General features: G+C 56.0%; 1 protein-coding gene across 2 annotated transcripts; it reads left to right on the top strand.

The window, feature by feature from the left end:
* The first annotated feature begins 16 nt into the window (after positions 1-16).
* On the top strand, positions 17-7,693 carry GZMM (granzyme M). Of its 2 annotated transcripts, none has more exons than XM_060006500.1 (5): positions 17-138; positions 5,239-5,398; positions 6,419-6,554; positions 6,736-6,999; positions 7,433-7,693. In XM_060006500.1, exons 2-5 carry the CDS (start codon positions 5,304-5,306, stop codon positions 7,583-7,585), a joined length of 648 nt encoding a protein of 215 aa, XP_059862483.1. In that variant the 5' UTR covers positions 17-138; positions 5,239-5,303; the 3' UTR covers positions 7,586-7,693. The 2 variants fall into 2 exon arrangements, with proteins under 2 accessions (XP_059862483.1, XP_059862482.1); XM_060006499.1 differs by lacking the exon at positions 17-138 and adding an exon at positions 2,062-2,168.
* Positions 7,694-16,581: the final 8,888 nt, after the last annotated feature.

Genomic DNA, 16,581 nt, shown 5'->3' on the forward strand with positions numbered 1-16,581 from the left:
GGGGTGTAAACGCCCAGCTCTTGTCCCCAGATCCAAAGGAGCTTGTGCACGCAGTTGCCTCGCCCCGGGGCCTCGGGATCCTGTGCTCCCCCCCGGGGGCCTCAGCGTTGGGTTTGCCTGGTTCAACGTGGATTTCAGGTAAACAAACTGTTTTTACTCTCAGATCATCCCATGTAATGTTTGGGATGTAATCATACCAAAAAGTTACTTGTCGTGTATCTGAAATTCGTCTCTTCTTAGTTGCCAAAATATGGCGCCCTCCCCTGCCCCCCAATACCAATGAAACCTACTTCCTGGGGTTATTAGAAAGATTAAACAAGGTAGGACACGTGAACACCCTATAAATACTCATTTTTCTTAAACTGAACCCTGGCCTCACAAGCCCTCCTGGGTGAAGACAACCTTAGCCTCGTGTGCCAGACGCAGTCAGAGGAGAGGTGGACGGTTTGCATCTGGCCTCAGAGCCCCAGCATCGGGGCGATCTCATCCTCCTCTGTGACCCATTTTTCATCCGAGTCTTCTTTATTTATCACAACCCTTTCAGCATCACAGGGAAGAACGCTTGACTCATCACACTGACTCAAGTGCAGGAGAATTTCACTGGCTTCCGTGACTGACAGGGCGGGGGTTTCAGGCACAGCTGGAGCCAGGTGCTGGCTGTGCCCTGACTCTTGTCTCCCCCTACCTGTGGTCGGCAGAATAACAGCTCTGAAAACGTCCATGCCCGAATCCCCGCATCTCTGTCTCTAGATGCTGGAAAAGGCAGGAAATAATTCTCCCCTGTAGCCCCAGAGGAACCAGGCCGGCCCACACCTGGACCTTTGCCCCATGAAGCCCATTTCCTGCTTGCAGCCTCCAGAACTGTGGTTTCAGGCACTGAGCGTGTGGTCAGCTTCCTCTGTGTGGGCCTCATTCTCAGGTGGACGCCTCTCGCCTTGGGCCCACCCACACCCAGGGTGACATCTTTCCAAGTCCAGCAGAGAGTAAGGGCCGTCTGAAAAGTTCCAGAAGAAATGCGGGCCACAGTCTTCACTGAGCTGCTTTAGGGCTTAAGGTGGTCCTCTACCCTGAACCGAACCCTGTGGCCAGGGGGTACGGGGTGTGCTCTGATTGGCTGGTCGGGGTCACGTGGTGTCGGGGAGCAGCAAGGAGAGGGGTGGACCGAAGGAGGGAGGACCTAGCTGAGCCTGGCTAGGACCCTCGGATTTGCAGGAGCCCCCCAGGTACTCATAACACACGAGTGTTCATAGCATCTTTCTTCAAAATTGCCAAAATCTTGAAGACCCCAGATGTCCATGGACAGATGATGGATAAACACAATGTGGTCCGGGGAATTCCCTGGTGGTCCAGTGGTTAGGACACTGAGCTTTCACTGCTGAGGACCTGGGTTCAATCCCTGGTCGGGGAACTAAGGTCCCGCCAGCCCCATGGCATGGCCAAAAGAAAAACAAAAAAAGAAACTAAACAGTGTGGTCCACCCAGGCAGTGGAATATTATTGAGCCTTAAAAAGGCAGGAGATTCTGACACCTACTACCACAGGGATGAACCTTGAGGACATGATGCTCAGTGAGAGAAGCCAGACACAGAAGGACACATGGTGTCTGATTCCACTCACAGAGGGTTCCTGGGGGAGTCAGATCCACAGAGACAGGAAGTAGATGGTGGGGGCCAGGGGCTGGGGGAGGGCTGGGGAGTCAGTGTTTCATGGGGACAGAGTTTCAGTTTGGGAAATTGAGAAAGTTCTAGAGATGATGATGGGCTGGCTGCACGACAATGTGAAGGTGCTTAGTGCCGCCGAGCTGTGCGCTTAAAAATGGTTAAAATGGTGAATTATGGTGTGTGTATTTTGCAAAAATAAGACAACAGGGCAAGGAGATAATACCACTGAAACCACAAAACACCATGTGTGAGATGGGAGCTTGAACGTGATGGGACAGTAGATGCTAATGAAGGTTTCTCGTCAGCTTGTCAGGTGTGATCATGGTGACGGGGTTTTGTCTTCAGAGAGTCTGTATCTTTTAGAGGTGGAACAGCCAGAGCTGTGAATGTCACCTCCCCCACAGGAAGGGTGGGTGTGGGTGGCGCTGGGGGCCCGGGGCCAGCATCATGGAGGCCCCGCGATCCCCGATGCTGCTGCTGCTGGCGGTCCTGGGAGCCCTGTGGGCAGGTGAGCGCGGTGGGGAGACTGAGGCCCAGAGCTGTGGCACCTGGGGTCTGGGGGTGGGAGACAGGGCACGGGGCATCAGAACAGAGACTGGAAACAACTCCCCCGTCCTCAGAAGGGACCCCGCTGAAGACATGTTGGCTGCCCCAAAAGCACAAGGCGGCTTTCCTTGAAACAGCCTTGAAAATAGATGGTGGGTTAAGCAAAGGGCAAAAGGCCGAGGATGCCCGCCGTCCTGGGGGTTTCTTTTCTGACAGTATGTGAGAATCCATTCCCTTTTGCTGGAATATTTCTGGAAGGAGGCTCCAGAGCTGGGAGGCACGGAGGGAGGGAAGGAGTTTCACTTTCCCCCAACAGTTTGGTGCGGGGCACGTGGATGACCTAGTGAGAAGATAATATAAATTTTTTTAAATGGGAGGGATGTGGGACTTCCCTGGCAGTCCAATGGCTCGGACTTGGCGCTGTCACTGCCGGGGTCTGGGTTCAATGCCTGGTGGGGGAACTAAGATCCCACAAGCTTCAAGGCGTGGGGGGAAAAAAAATGGGGGGGCATAAATCAGGAGTTTGGGATTAACAGATAGACAGTACTATACATAAAAGAGATGAACAACAAGGTCCCACTGTTTAGCACAGGGAACTGTATCCAATATCTTATAATAACCTAAAATCGGAAAAGAAACTGAAAAAGAATATATATCTATAACTGAATGACTTTGCTGTACACCTGAAACTAACACAACATTGTAACTCAACTATAGTTCAATTTTTTTAAAAAGTGAGACCCAAAAAAAGCATTTAAAAAAAAAAAAAGTGTGGGGCCTCCCTGGTGGCGCAGTGGTTGAGAGTCCGCCTGCCGATGCAGGGGACGCGGGTTCGTGCCCCGGTCCGGGAAGATCCCACATGCCGCGGAGCGGCTGGGCCCGTGAGCCATGGCCGCTGAGCCTGCGCGTCCGGAGCCTGTGCTCTGCAACGGGAGAGGCCACAGCAGTGAGAGGCCCGCGTACCGCAAAAAAAAAAAAAAAGTGTGAAGAGGGCTGCTAAGGGCACATGATCCCTTCCTGAGGAGATCATCTCACAGCTCAGTGCAGTGGAGGCTCGGAGAGTTTAGCAGGTGGATTGAGGGTCTGTGAGTTTTATCTACAGTAGCTGTTAGGACTTCTTCTAAGTGAAGCCTGAGGGCGAGGCGAGGCCTTGGGGCAGAGGAGAGGCCCCATCAGGACAGATATTTTACATTCTTTTCCTTTTGACTTAATTCTGCTTTTTCAGACAAGTCAAGGGAATCATGCAGATAACTTCCATCTTCTCTTCCCTAAATTCCTCAGTCGTAAACATCTGGCTCCAGTTGCTTTGTCATCCCCTCTTCCACTCACATCCCGACCCTGGGTGTGCGTGTAAAATATAAATAGGTATGTTTATCATTCTTTTTCTGAGCCCTTTGAGAGTGGGCTGCAGACGTGCTGCCCCTCACCCCTAAGCGCTCCAGTGAGTCTTCTGAGAACCAAGACAGCCCCTTATGTGACTGGTAGATTCTCAGCATCCTTCCTATCCGCTCACCTACAGACCTTATTCCAACTGTCGCCACGGGGTCCTCTGTGGGTCACTGCGTCGTCCTGCTGACCTCGGTCCCTGCGCTCTGGAAGCGTCTCTATGTCCCCCGGGTCCTCTGGCCACTGTGGGCCTGTCAGCTGCGTTCCCAGACTGGGCTCCGGTGGTGCAGTTTCCACAGGACCCACGGAGGGGGGCTGTGTTCTCCCTGTCCTGGTGGATCCGTTCGACCACTTGGAGAAGCTGAGGTTGGCCGGGCTTCTCCAAAGTGAAATCAAGCATTTCCCCTTGTAGTTGTCTTGAGGGGGGACTCTGAGGGTAGAGCGTACTCCTCACACCTCACCCTCGAGCTGGATTCACAGGATGTGGGGCAGATGCAGGCTGTTTGCCCCCCAGCAGCACGCAGGAGGCAGGGTGCGCTAGTATGTTTATACACGACGCCAGCTTGCGGGGGCAGGAGACCACAGCCCAGAGAGTGAGGCAGCCTAGCTTGGGTTGCCCAGAAGGGAGTGACGGAGCTGGAATTGGAGCCCCGGCTGCCGGACTTCCCAAATCACGAATGCGCGGCTAGAACCGGCACCTGGAGGCGTGAAATGGAAGGACAGCCGTGGTGGGCATCCCACTCTTCTGGCCTGGCTGGATGGCAATAGTTCTGTGATCAGTTGGTGACCCAGCAGGGTAGGAACCCAACCATCCACCCCTATCCTTTCTCCCTCCCTTCTTTCCTTCCTTCGTTCTATCCATCCATCACCCATCACCCAGCATCCATCCATCATCCATCTATCCATCCACTCATGCTTCCTTCCTTATTTGCTGACCATATATTGTATTAGACCTGTTGTAAACAAGACTGGCACAGAGCCTGTCCTTGCATCACTCATAGGCTAGTGGGAATAGACAGGCAAAGCGGAAGTGTGTGGGATACAACACCAGGGTGGGGTGAGTGCTTGGAAGAGAACAGAGGAAGAGGAAGAGGAAGAGGTCTCTGAGGAGAAGACTTTTGGGCCGAGACCAGTGAGACAGCCAGACATCGGAAGGTCTGGGGGAAATGCACTCCAGGCTTCCAGAACAGTACATGCAAAGGCCCTGAGGTGGGAACAAGGGCAGTGCCCTGGAGGAGCGGCAGGGAGACCCAAGTGCTGGAGTGGGTGAGGGCGAGTGTGAAGGAAGCAGGGTCAGCTGATGCGTGTCTCGTGGCTCATGAGGAGTTTAGATGTTTAAAGCACGATGGGGAATCCCAGGAAGATTTTGAGCTGATTCACATTAGAGCACTTTTTTATCCTTTTAATTCATGATTGGTTTTAGAACAGTTTTTATAGCAGCTTTATTGAGATGTCATTCACATACTGTACAATTTGCCCATTTAAAGGATACAATTCAGAGAATTTCAGCGCATTCAGAGCTGTGCAACCAACCCCATAGTCTAATTCCAGAACATTCCATCCAGGGCTGCAGAGCTGGAGTTGCAGGGTCATGGCAGGGGTGGGGCACCCAGCCCTAACCTGGCTTTTTCTCTCCCCATCCCCAGGAGGCAACACGTTTGAGACCCACATCATTGGGGGTCGAGAGGCTGCCCGCAACTCACACCCATACATGGTTTCGCTGCAGAAATCCGGCTCCCACCTGTGTGGGGGGGTCCTCGTGAACCGGCAGTGGGTGTTGACAGCTGCCCACTGCCTGATCCATCCGTGAGTGACCCTGCCCTGCCCCACCCCCATCCCCCCAGCTGTCCCCAAATCTATCCTGTCATCCCCACTCTCACCTGAGAGATTTAAGCCAATTGTAGCATTGTAGGGGGGGGGTCCCCTTGCCCTCTGCAGTGATTGCTGAGGCGTGCGTATGTGACACTGACCTTAGGCGTGTGTATGCGACATTAGGCCGTGAGGATTCCTGGGGATGGTTTATCTGCTACAACAAAGCACCTTCCAAGTGGACAGAGTCAGGCCCCTTGTGACACCCAGGAGTATATCTCTCACCTGTGGCCATGTGGACAGAGCTGGTCTATGAGGCTGGCAGGGCCAACACAGAGAGGAACCTGGGTCCCTGATGCCATTGTGAAGCCACCAAATCAACCCATCCCAGAGCTGCCCTACCTCTGGTCTGGCCAGTAACAAAGACCACAGATCAAACTGGGTGAAATAACCAAAAGGGACCTGTTGGTTCATGTAACTGAAAACGCCAAGAGGAGGCAGCCTTCAGGCATGGCTTGATCCAGGTGCTCCCATGAGGGGCTCAAAAGCTTGCCTGTGTCTCAACTCTGCTGTCTTGCCCCCTGGCCACATTATCAGGCAGGCTCTCTCCCATGGTGGCAAGGATGGGCCCCCTTAAGTCCTGTAAAAAGAGCTTCTTCCTCTCTAGTTTGGGCAAGTTTATGAGGATAGGTCCCGATGGGCCCAGCTAGGTCACTGCCAGCCTCTGAACAAATCACTGATGTTGAGGCATAACGTACGCGCTGTCTGGAGCCCCAGGCTGGTGGTGGGGGCAGGGAGGGTCAGCATTTTTAAGACACACACAGCACAAGCCCCTGGCCGGGCGGAGTCTGGGGAGGGGTGGGAGCAGGGAAGGCTTACTGGAGGAGGTGGGGAGAAGAACGGGCTGAGCAGTAGCAGGGGAAGGACCCCAGAGAGAGGCTGGGTGAGGGGGTGCGGGACACCGAGTGCCCCTGAGGCTGCAGGGCTGCCGCCCACACCCTGATCTTGTGCCCCCAGGACACAGCTGCTGAGGCTGGTGCTGGGGCTCCACGTGCTCGGAGACCCTGCCCTTACCTGCCACATCAGGGAGGTGGTCCTGCACCCCGAATACAAGCCAGCCCCCCATCTGAAGAATGACCTCGCGCTGCTTAAGGTGCTGCCAGTGGGAGAAATGGTAGTTCCAGGTCCCCTCCCTCAGTGTGGTGTTCCCCTCCCCCAGGGTCCCCTCCCCACTGTCCCTCCCCCAGGAACCCCTCCCTCATCGCCCCTCCCCCAGTGTTCCCCTCCCCCAAGGTCCCCTCCTGCACTCACCTGCCCCTTTCTGTTCCCTGTAGCTGGATGGGAAGGTGAAACGCAGCAAGACCATCCGGCCCCTGGCCTTGCCGCGAGGACGCCAGGCAGTGGCCGCAGGAGCGCGGTGCAGCATGGCCGGCTGGGGTGTGACCCACCAGAGTGGGCAACTGGCCAGGGCACTGCAGGAGCTAGATATGCACGTGCTGGACGCCAGGATGTGCAACAACAGTCGGTTTTGGCAGGGTGACATCAGCCCCCGCATGATCTGCCTGGCAGCCTACTCCAAGAACCAGGCCCCCTGCAAGGTGAGGGCGCTGGGGTGGGGGGCGCCTCATCGGCCAGCAGCTGGGCACCCAGGCAAGCCCCAACTCTCCCCAGGCCCTGCTCCCTCCATTCCCTGGGGGTCCTGAAGGTTGGCACGAGCGTGAGCCCATTTCTCAGGTGCAGAAACTGAGGCACAGAGAGGTTGCCCATGGTCACATAGCCAGCAGCAGAGCTGGGGCATGAACTCCAGCACCCAGGAAGATCAGGGCATAGATAGAGCATGTGCAAAGGCCCTGCGGTGGGAAGAAGGAGCAAAGAGAGTTAAAAGGAAAGGAAGGGAGGAGGGAATGAAGGAGGTCGGGGGACGGAGGGTGCAGGGAGAGGGGGGCAGGGGTCTCTGCCCTGGAATCAGCCTCCTGCCCCCCACCTCCCGCAGTGGGCAGCAAGGTGACCGGTGCTCTGTTTCCTCGGCAGGGGGACTCGGGAGGACCCGTGATATGCAGCAGAGGCCAAGTGGCTGGAATCCTGTCCTTCAGCTCTAAGAACTGCACCGACATCTTCAAACCCCCCGTGGCCACCGCCGTGGCCCCCTATAAGTCCTGGATCGAGAAGGTCATCGGCCACTAGCGGCCCGCTTCCCTAACCCGACCCTCCAGAGGTGGCCCGACTCCCCTTCTGTGCGCCAGCAGGATTGCAGGGAGGGGCGGCCGGGGGCCTGCATGTGTCAGGGGACCAATAAACTCTAATAAGGAAATGGCATGAGCCGGCCTGGATTCTGCCCCATGCGGGGGTGGGGGGGCAGGGGGAATGAGAGCTCCCCATTTACAAAACAGAGGTTGCAGGTTTGAGGCTTCCCAGGCGGCCCAGCAGCTGGCGAGGGCCCCGAGGGTGCCTGGCAGGGGGCAGCGCTGGCCACTGGGTTCCGAAGCCAGATTCCCTCTGGCAGGGGGTGGGCTGGGCACTGGGAAGCCAGAGGGAGACACGGAGAAAGCAGCCAGGGATCTTCTTCCCCCTCTCTTTTTTATTTTGGTGCCGCCTTTATTGAGATATAATTCACACGCCATACAATTCACCCTTTTGAAAAGTGTGTAATGCAGTGGTTTTCGGTACATTACCCGGGTTGTGCCACCAGCCCCTCTGTCCAGTTCCAGAACATTCCATCACCCCAAAAGCAACCCCAGCCCCTCCCCCAGCCCCTGACGACCAGGAATCCACCCTCTGTGTCTGTGGATTTGCCTGTTCCGGATGCTTCCCGTCAATGGAATCACACCCTGTGTGTCCACGTCTGGCTTCTCTCACGGAGCATCGTGTTCTCAAGGTCTGTCCACGTTGTAGCGAGTGTCGGGGCTACCGAGTGACGTTCCTGGGTGTGGAGGGACATGTGTGTGTATCTGCTCACCTGTCCGTGGACACTTGGGCTGTTTCCACCCTGGCTGCTGTGGCCATGGGCGCACAGGCGCGTGTGTGGATGTGTGTTTTCAGTTCTCCCGGGCCTGCGCCGACGAGGGAGGGCTTGCTGGGCCACGTGGTGACTTTCTGTTGAACAGTTTGTGGAACTGCTGTTTTCCAGCAGAGTCTTTTACTTTTCCTCTGAAAACCTCAAACACACAGCCACGTTGAAATAACTGCACACTGAACACCTAGGTGCCCACCATGCAGGTTCTGCCAGGAGCAGGTGATGTGCCTGCTTCTTGGTCCACTGTCCGTCTGTCCGTCCATCTGGCTTTGTTGCATCTCCCAGCAGACAGACACTGCCCTGTGGGGACACGGCCGGGATTGCAGGACTTATTTAGCGCCCTGTCTCTCCCTCCTACGCGGCGGAACGCACAGGTGTCACTCAAGGATCTGCTGCTCCGACAGCAAGGACAGATGTGAACAACACAAGCCCTGCAACATGCACATCCCTGACCCCAGAAGGTCGCTCAGCCCCTCACAGGCTTGTCGTGAATGGGGCTTTTGCATAGTGACTACAGCACATGGGCGAGAAGTTAAAAGGACAAAACCCGCCAAGGGAAAGAAGTGCCCCACGTCATCCACCGATAACCTTTTTCCCAGGAAGTAAGTGCCTCTGGTGCCTTCCGTCCTCATCTGAGGGTTTTCTAAGCAGGAAAGGCCACTGCTCAGGCAGCCAGCCTGGCACTGCCTCAGCCCAGGCCAGGGAGCAGCTCCCGGCCCCCACCTGCCGCCTGTATCCGCTTGTCTGGGCTATGGGCCCAGAAGTGGAGTTTGCCCATCAGAAGGCAAGGGCTTTTCCCCTTTGGTGATGGCAGCAGAATTTCTTGTCTGCTGAGCACAGACTGAGTTCCAGGCCTCCTGCAAAGTGTTAAGATGCTTTAGGAAACCCTTGCCATCTTTATTCCAGAGCCAGAGAGAAGGAAGGATGAAAAGGAGGCGGAGGACGGAGACCACCCACCTTCTCTCTCTCTCTCTTTTTTCTTTTCCAAACTGCTAAAGCTTCTTTATCTTTTTTTTTTTTAATAGACTTTACTTTTTTAGAACAGTTTTTTTTTTTATTTTGGCAGTACGCGGGCCTCTCACTGTTGTGGCCTCTCCCGTTGCGGAGCACAGGCTCCGGACGCGCAGGCTCAGCGACCACGGCTCACGGGCCCAGCCGCTCCGCGGCATGTGGGATCCTCCCGGACCGGGGCACGAACCCGCGTCCCCTGCATCGGCAGGCGAACTCAACCACTGCGCCACCAGGGAAGCCCTATTTTTAGTTTTTTAAGGAACCTCCATACTGCTCTCCATAGTGGCTGCACCAATTTACATTCCCACCAGCAGTGCAAGAGGGTTCCTTTCTCTCCACACCCTCTCCAGCATTTACTATTTATAGACTTTTTGATGATGGCCATTCTGACCGGTGTGAGGTGATACCTCATTGTAGTTTTGATTTGCATCTCCCTAATAATTAGCAATGTTGAGCATCTTTTCATGTGCTTCTTGGCCATCTGTATGTCTTCTTTGGAGACATGTCTATTTAGATCTTCTGCCCATTTTTCGATTGGGTTGTTTGTTTGTTTTATTTTGAGCCACATGAGCTGCTTGTATATTTTGGAGATTAATCCCTTGTGGGTCGCTTCGTTTGCACATATTTTCTCCCATTCTGTGGGCTGTCTTTTCGTTTTTCTGATGGTTTCCTTTGCTGTGCAAAAGCTCTTAAGTTTAATCAGGTCCCATTTGTTTGCTCTAGCAAGTTAATCAAACCTGAGGAGATGGGTGGCAGGAACCCCGATAGCTGGTCAGTCAGAAGCTCAGGGGACATGGTGGACTTGGGATGGATGTGTGGGGTGGGGGCAGACATGTGGGGCTGGCCTGTAACCTGGGGGTCTGACCGACTCTGGGCAGAGAGGGTCAGAACTGAGTTAAATCTTCAGGATGGCATCCTCTGGGCATTGGAGGACTGCTGGGTGCTTGACAAACACCCCAGGCAAACACCCCTGTGTAACCAGCGCCTAGGTCGACAGACAGAGCAGAAGCTCCACAAGCCTCCTCCCCAGCAAGGTTCCTGCCTCTGGGTTCCCATCCCCGAGATGGGTCCTGCCTGCCTGTGCGTCCCCGAGGATACTGCTCTGTGCCCGGGGCCTTCCCTCAAGTGCGACAGTCCTCCCGCCTGGCCACCCACACCATTCCCATGGGGTGTCCCATCGGGCACCCCGCTCATATTTCCACGCTCCTGTAGACCCGGGGGTCTCACCTGGGGCAATTCTGTCCCAGGGACACGGGGCCACAACTGGGGATGTCTGTGGTCCCTAGGACTTGGGGGCTCCAGCGTTGAGCACATGGGGCCGGGGAGGCCGCTCCACACCCCATGGTGCCCAGGATGCCCCACAGACGGTGAGCCCCCCATGGCAGCAGGCGGGGTTGGGGAGCCCCGATGGAGGGACCTAGGCTTGTCTCTGAAGGCCTGGGGCCTCACGAAGCCAGCGCCGCACTCACCGCACTCCCAGCAGAGGGAGAGGGCTGAGCACCTGACCCCACCGGGCGCACCCCAGCCTGCAGAAAAGCTGTGCATCTTCCAGCCTGCAGAGGGCGGCGGTATGCCCCACCTCCAGAGCTGGCAGGTTGGCGCTTTGCACATTCCCTGCCTGTTCTGGACGTTTCCCATCCATGGAGTCACACCCTGTGTGTCCTTCTGTGTCTGGCTTCTCTCACTGAGCATCCTGTTCTCAAGGTCCGTCCACGTGGTGGCGAGTGTCAGGGCTTCTCTCCTTTTCAGGCTGAGTGACGTTCCCATGTGTGGAGAGACCACATGGCATTTGTCCATTTATCCGTCGAGGGACACATGGGCTGTCCCGGCGCCCTCGGCTGCTGAGGGTGCACAGCTGCCCTCTGGCCGCCGCCTTCCCGCGGTTCAGCTGCGGAAGGATTTCGGCATCACACCTCCAGCAGCGCCACCGGACGCTGCAGTTTTATCTGTGCCATCCTCCAGTAAGTCCCTGATTGGGAGGGGGAGGGCCGGGTGGCTCCAGCTGGACGGAGATCAGTGGAGGCCTGGCGGTGTTTGGAGGCCTGAGGCCCTGGAGGGGGAAGCTTATCTGCGTCCACAGCTGTCGCCTCTGCCCAGCTGAGCCCCACCCCACGCCCAGGTGAGCAGGACCCTGAGAGCCTTAAAGGGACAGAGTGAGGCACTGACAGCAGGACAGGCTGGGGGACTCGGGGCACCAGGGCACCGCCACAGGGGGTCAAAGGGCACGACCGAGTGTCAGGGCTGGGCGGGGGCTCTGGTCTCTGCCGGTTTCAGCTGGCCAGCAGGGGGTCGGGGGATGGTGGGAGAGGGACCCTGCAGGGAATGCGTTTCCCAAAACCAACCCTACACCTGGCCGCTCAGAGCAACTGTGTTGTGTCCTGGAATAAGGGCCAGGAGAGCAACATGACAGCTCAATTCAGTGTCCCCAGGGCCTGGGAAAAACTTTCCATAAGGGCTGAGATTGGGGCCTTCAGGGAGACTGGACCGCAGGGATGATCCAACATTAATTTACAGGAAGACCTCAGACGCGTCTTCGGATCCCAGCCTTCGTGTGGCGTCTTAGCTTGAAGGCGGTGGTGCCCTCACACGCAAATGGTTCTGGAAAATGTGAGAGGGAAACGCAGAGACAGAGATGGAGAGACAGAGAGAGAGGGACAGAGACAGAGAGAGACAGAGACAGAGGAAGGGGTTGGGTCACAAACGTGGCCAAGGCCCCTGGCCGAGAATCCAGGTGCAGGGGGCTGCTGTCCCCAGGGTGCCTCTGTAGGTTTGAGGACTTCTCAAAATAAACTGTTGAGAAACAAAGAACCCTCCCCTTGTTCCACCAGGACAAAGACATCGGCAACAGGGTGAGGAAACCTTGAAACGCCAGGACACCTTAAAGCTCAGCCCCCACGAGGCCCAGGGAGGGTTTCCGTTGACAGCAGCCCCCCAGGTGTTCAGGACACTGTGCATCACAACTGTGCAGGGGAAGAATCTCTTGAATTCTCTGCCATCTCAGCGGGGGAGGCTGAGGAGAGGCTGGATCATCTCTCACTTTCAGATGCTTTGTTTTGTTTTGTTTTGTCCTGTTTTTACCTATCGGACTTGTTCGCTAGGAAAGATCACCAGCCCCCGGCCACGTTCATCTGGGGGAACCGCCTGTCACTTTTCCAGGGAGAGCAGTAGTTAAGAAGGAGAAGCCAAAGGAGGTCAGAGGGCAGCTGCTTCTGTAAATCCCTTCCGGGCACGTCTGCCCTTGAAGCAGGAGCTGGACTGGCGGGTGAGTCCCGGGGCCCCCCCGCCTGCAGGGAGCCTCCCTGGCTCCCAGCTTGGCGTCTGCCCTGACCACCCTACTGCCACCGGCCACGTCAGTCAACCCCAGCGCTGAAGGAACCAACCACCCGACCCTCTGTACCATCTCCTGGGGCCGCTGCAGCAGAGCGCCACAAGCTAGGCTGCTTACATAGCAGAAATTATGTTCTCACGGTTCTGAAGGCCACAAGTCTGAGACGGGGTGTCGGCAGGGCTGTGCTCACTCCGTGGGGGGGGGGGGGTCCTTCCCGCCCCTCCCAGCTCCTGGTGTGGCCCACGGTCCTTGGTGTCCTGGGCCTGTGGTCCCATCACCCCATCCTCTGTCTCCGATTTTTTATTTTATTTTGATTTTTTAAAGATTTTTTTTGATACGGACCATTTTTAAAGTCTTTATTGAATTTGTTACAATATGGCCTCTGTTTTACGTTTTGGTTTTTTGGCCCAGAGGCATGTGGGATCTTAGTGCCCTGACCAGGGATCAAACCCACACCCCCTGCATTGGAAGGTGGAGTCTCTACCGCTGTACTACCAGGGAAGTCCCTGTGTCTGTCTCTTATAAGGTCATTGGATTCAAGGCCGTCCTCATCCAGGATGAGCTCATGTCAAGACCCTTAATTTAGTTATATCTGCAAAGACGTTTTTTCCAAATAAGGAAGGCCCCATTCTCAGGTCTGGAAGCAACCGCTGCACCATCCTGTCCCCCCAGTCCCACGCCTTCCCTGCCCAGGACCCTCTCCCCACAGCCCCGGACCTGTCTACAACACACGGAAGATAGAAGACTAAGACCCGCCCTCGCTCGGATCCCTCCCAGGGCTCCTCAGCATAAAATCCACACCCTCACCACCAGTCACCACCTGGGGAAGGGCTGGATTTCAAACTCCACCCTTTCAGAAAAATGCACTGAAAACCTGAAGCTGGGGGCTTCTCTGGTGGCGCAGTGGTTAAGAATCCGCCTGCCAATGCAGGGCACACGGGTTCGAGCCAGCGCCCTGGTCCGGGAAGATCCCACATGCCACGGAGCGAGTAAGCCAGTGAGCCACAACTACGGAGCCTGCGCTCTGGAGCCCGCGAGCCACAACTACTGAAGCCCGCGAGCCACAACGACTGAAGCCCGTGCTCTGCAACAAAGAGAAGCCACCACAATGAGAAGCCCGCGCACCACAAGGAAGAGTAGCCCTCACTCGCCACAACTAGAGAAAGCCAGCAGGCAGCAACAAAGACCCAACACAGCCACAAATAAATAAAATTTTTAAAAAACAGAAACCTTAAGTTGGAACATTTTAGCAATGCACAGATGGGTGTGACAGAGAATAAAACCCTCATGTTTTCTCTCCCCTTATCTTTGCGTTCAAAACGTTTCATAGGAAGAAGTAGAAAGCAAACCACACAGCCAGAGACGGGACAGTGGCTGGTGTCCTGAGTATGAGGCCCGGAGAAAGGACGGCTCGGGTGCAGCCAGGGCCAGGTGGGAAGGGTCGGTCGGAGACCCGGGAAGGCGTGCCCGGTGACAGGCACAGCCAGGCAAAGGCTCGGGGCAGGGACAGTGCCAGCAAGGCTGGAGCCAAGCGCGGGGGAGGTGAGGGCGCTGAGGCCCCAGCGGGGAGTTCGGCTCTTCCTTCCTCCTGCCTGGCTAGAGCTAGCGGTGGCCTGTCTGTGCCAACAGCAGAGCCGGGAAGCGCTTTCCTTGCTCTTCTGTTTGTGGATCTCTGGACCGCTCCCAGGGCCCCCGCAGGCCTCAGAGGGGGAGACCCAGGGAGGATCCTGGCTCTCCCACGGCCAATTAGGGGCGCCCGCAAGCCCAGGCCTTGCCGGCTGTGCGTGTCCCTGCCCGCACGCACAGCCGGCAAGGAGCACGGGGTGTGCACGGGGTGCACGCAAGGACAGAGAGTTGGGGGGGCGAAGAGGAGAGTTAAGGGTGACCGGATTGGCTGCTTTCGACAGGCGGGGTCAGAGGTGCCCCGTGGAACACAGGGCTGCAGGACAACCAGTGACATCTGAATTTCAGACAGACAACAGATCGTTTTTAGTGTAAGTATATAGCAGATAGTGTGTGGGATATATTATACTAAATAATTAGTGCCTTTTGCAAATCTGAAATTCAAGTGTAACTGGGTGTCATGTGTTTTTACTTGCTGAATCTGGCCACCCTTGCCTGGGCTCATCCTGAAAGGCCTCTTCTTAGAAGCAGAAGGGGACATGGGACCCTCCTGACCCGGCTGGGGCCAGGACCCAGCTGAGGAGGGAGGGGGCAGGGAGGCACCACTGTGTTCTGGCAGCCCCACGATTTCCCACGAGTCCCGCCCTCAGCCCGGCTCTGGGCCAACGGGGGCACAGAGATCCGCCCAAGCCCGGAGGTGCTTTGAGGCCAGCTGCCCGCTTGCCCCCCTCCTCCCACGCGTCCCTCTCGACCCCGCTCCGTGCAGCCTTGCTGAGCCTGCCAGTGCATCTGCAGGAGGAGAGGCCTCTGTCCTGGCCCCTCTGTCACACCCTTCTAGCCTTTTCCTCCAGGATCCCCGGCCTCGCAGAGAGGGCTCTGCCGGCTCTGCCCAGGCTCCTCCTCCAGCTGCCTCCCCCTGCCCCTGACAAGCTGCTCCTGGACTCACAGCTCAGCCCTCCAGGGGCCGCTGCCCCTCCTCATACACGTGTCACCTCCAATGTCGTCACCTCCAAGAGGCCACCTGGCCCCTCATCTAAAGCGGTGCCTCCTGATCGACATCACCCCATTTTTTAATTGAGATGATTCACATACCACACAATTCACCCATGAAAGCGTAAACAGTTCTGGTACATTCCCAGAGTTGAGCACTCAGCATGACAATCAGTTTTAGAACATTTCATCACCCTAGAAAGCAACCCCATCGCCATGAGCAGTCCCCCCCTCCCCCTCCCCAGCCCCGACAACCACGAGCCCACTGTCTGTCCCTGTGCATCTACCAGTTCTGGACGTTTCCCATCAATGGAATCACACACCGTGGGTCCTTCTGTGCCTGGCTTCTCTCACTGAGCATCGTGTTCTCAGGGTCCATCCACGTGGCAGCAAGGTCAGGGCTTCACCCCTTTTCCTGGCTGAGTGACGTTCCCGTGTGTGGAGGGACCACATGTTCCTTATTCATTCACCCATTGATGGGCATTTGGGCTGTTCCACTTTTTGGCTGTTGTGCTGCTGTGAACATTGCAGTGGAAGTTCCTGTATGGACGTGAGTTTTCAGTTCTCTGCGGCACACACCTAGGACTGGCATTGCTGGGTCAGGTGGTCACTCCGTTTAACCTTTTGAGGAGCGGCTGCACCGTTTCACCTCCTCACCAGCCCCGCCCAGGGTTCCACTTCCTCATCCTGTTATTTTCTGCCCTTCTGATGAGGGCCATCGTGGTGGGTGCGAAGTGGTGTCTCACTGTGGTTTCTGCCTACCTTCCCCTGAGCAACTTCTCATGTGCTAATGTTATCTGCATGTCTTCTCTGGAGAAATGTGTTTTCAGATCCTTTGTCCATTTTTTAATTGGGTTATTTGTCCTTTTTAAGAGTTAAGGGACTTCCCTGGTATGCCAGTGGTTAAGACTCTACGCTCCCAATGCAGGGGGGGCCGGGTTCCATCCCTGGTCAGGGAACTAGATCCCTCATGCCACAACTAAGAGCACACATGCGACAGTGAAGAGCCAGCAAGCCGCAATAAAAAAAAAAAGATCCTGCACGCCGCACCGAAGACCTCACGCGCAGCAACGAAGATCCCCATGCTGGAGCCAAATAAATATATATTTTTTTAACTTGAGTTATAAAAAAAGTTGAGTTGTAAGTGTTCTTTATACATTCTAGATACAAGTCCCTTATCAGATACATGATTTACCAGTATTTTCTCCCATTCCT

Source organism: Delphinus delphis, chromosome 3, assembly GCF_949987515.2.
Source record: "Delphinus delphis chromosome 3, mDelDel1.2, whole genome shotgun sequence".
Classification (NCBI taxonomy): Eukaryota; Metazoa; Chordata; class Mammalia; order Artiodactyla; family Delphinidae; genus Delphinus; species Delphinus delphis.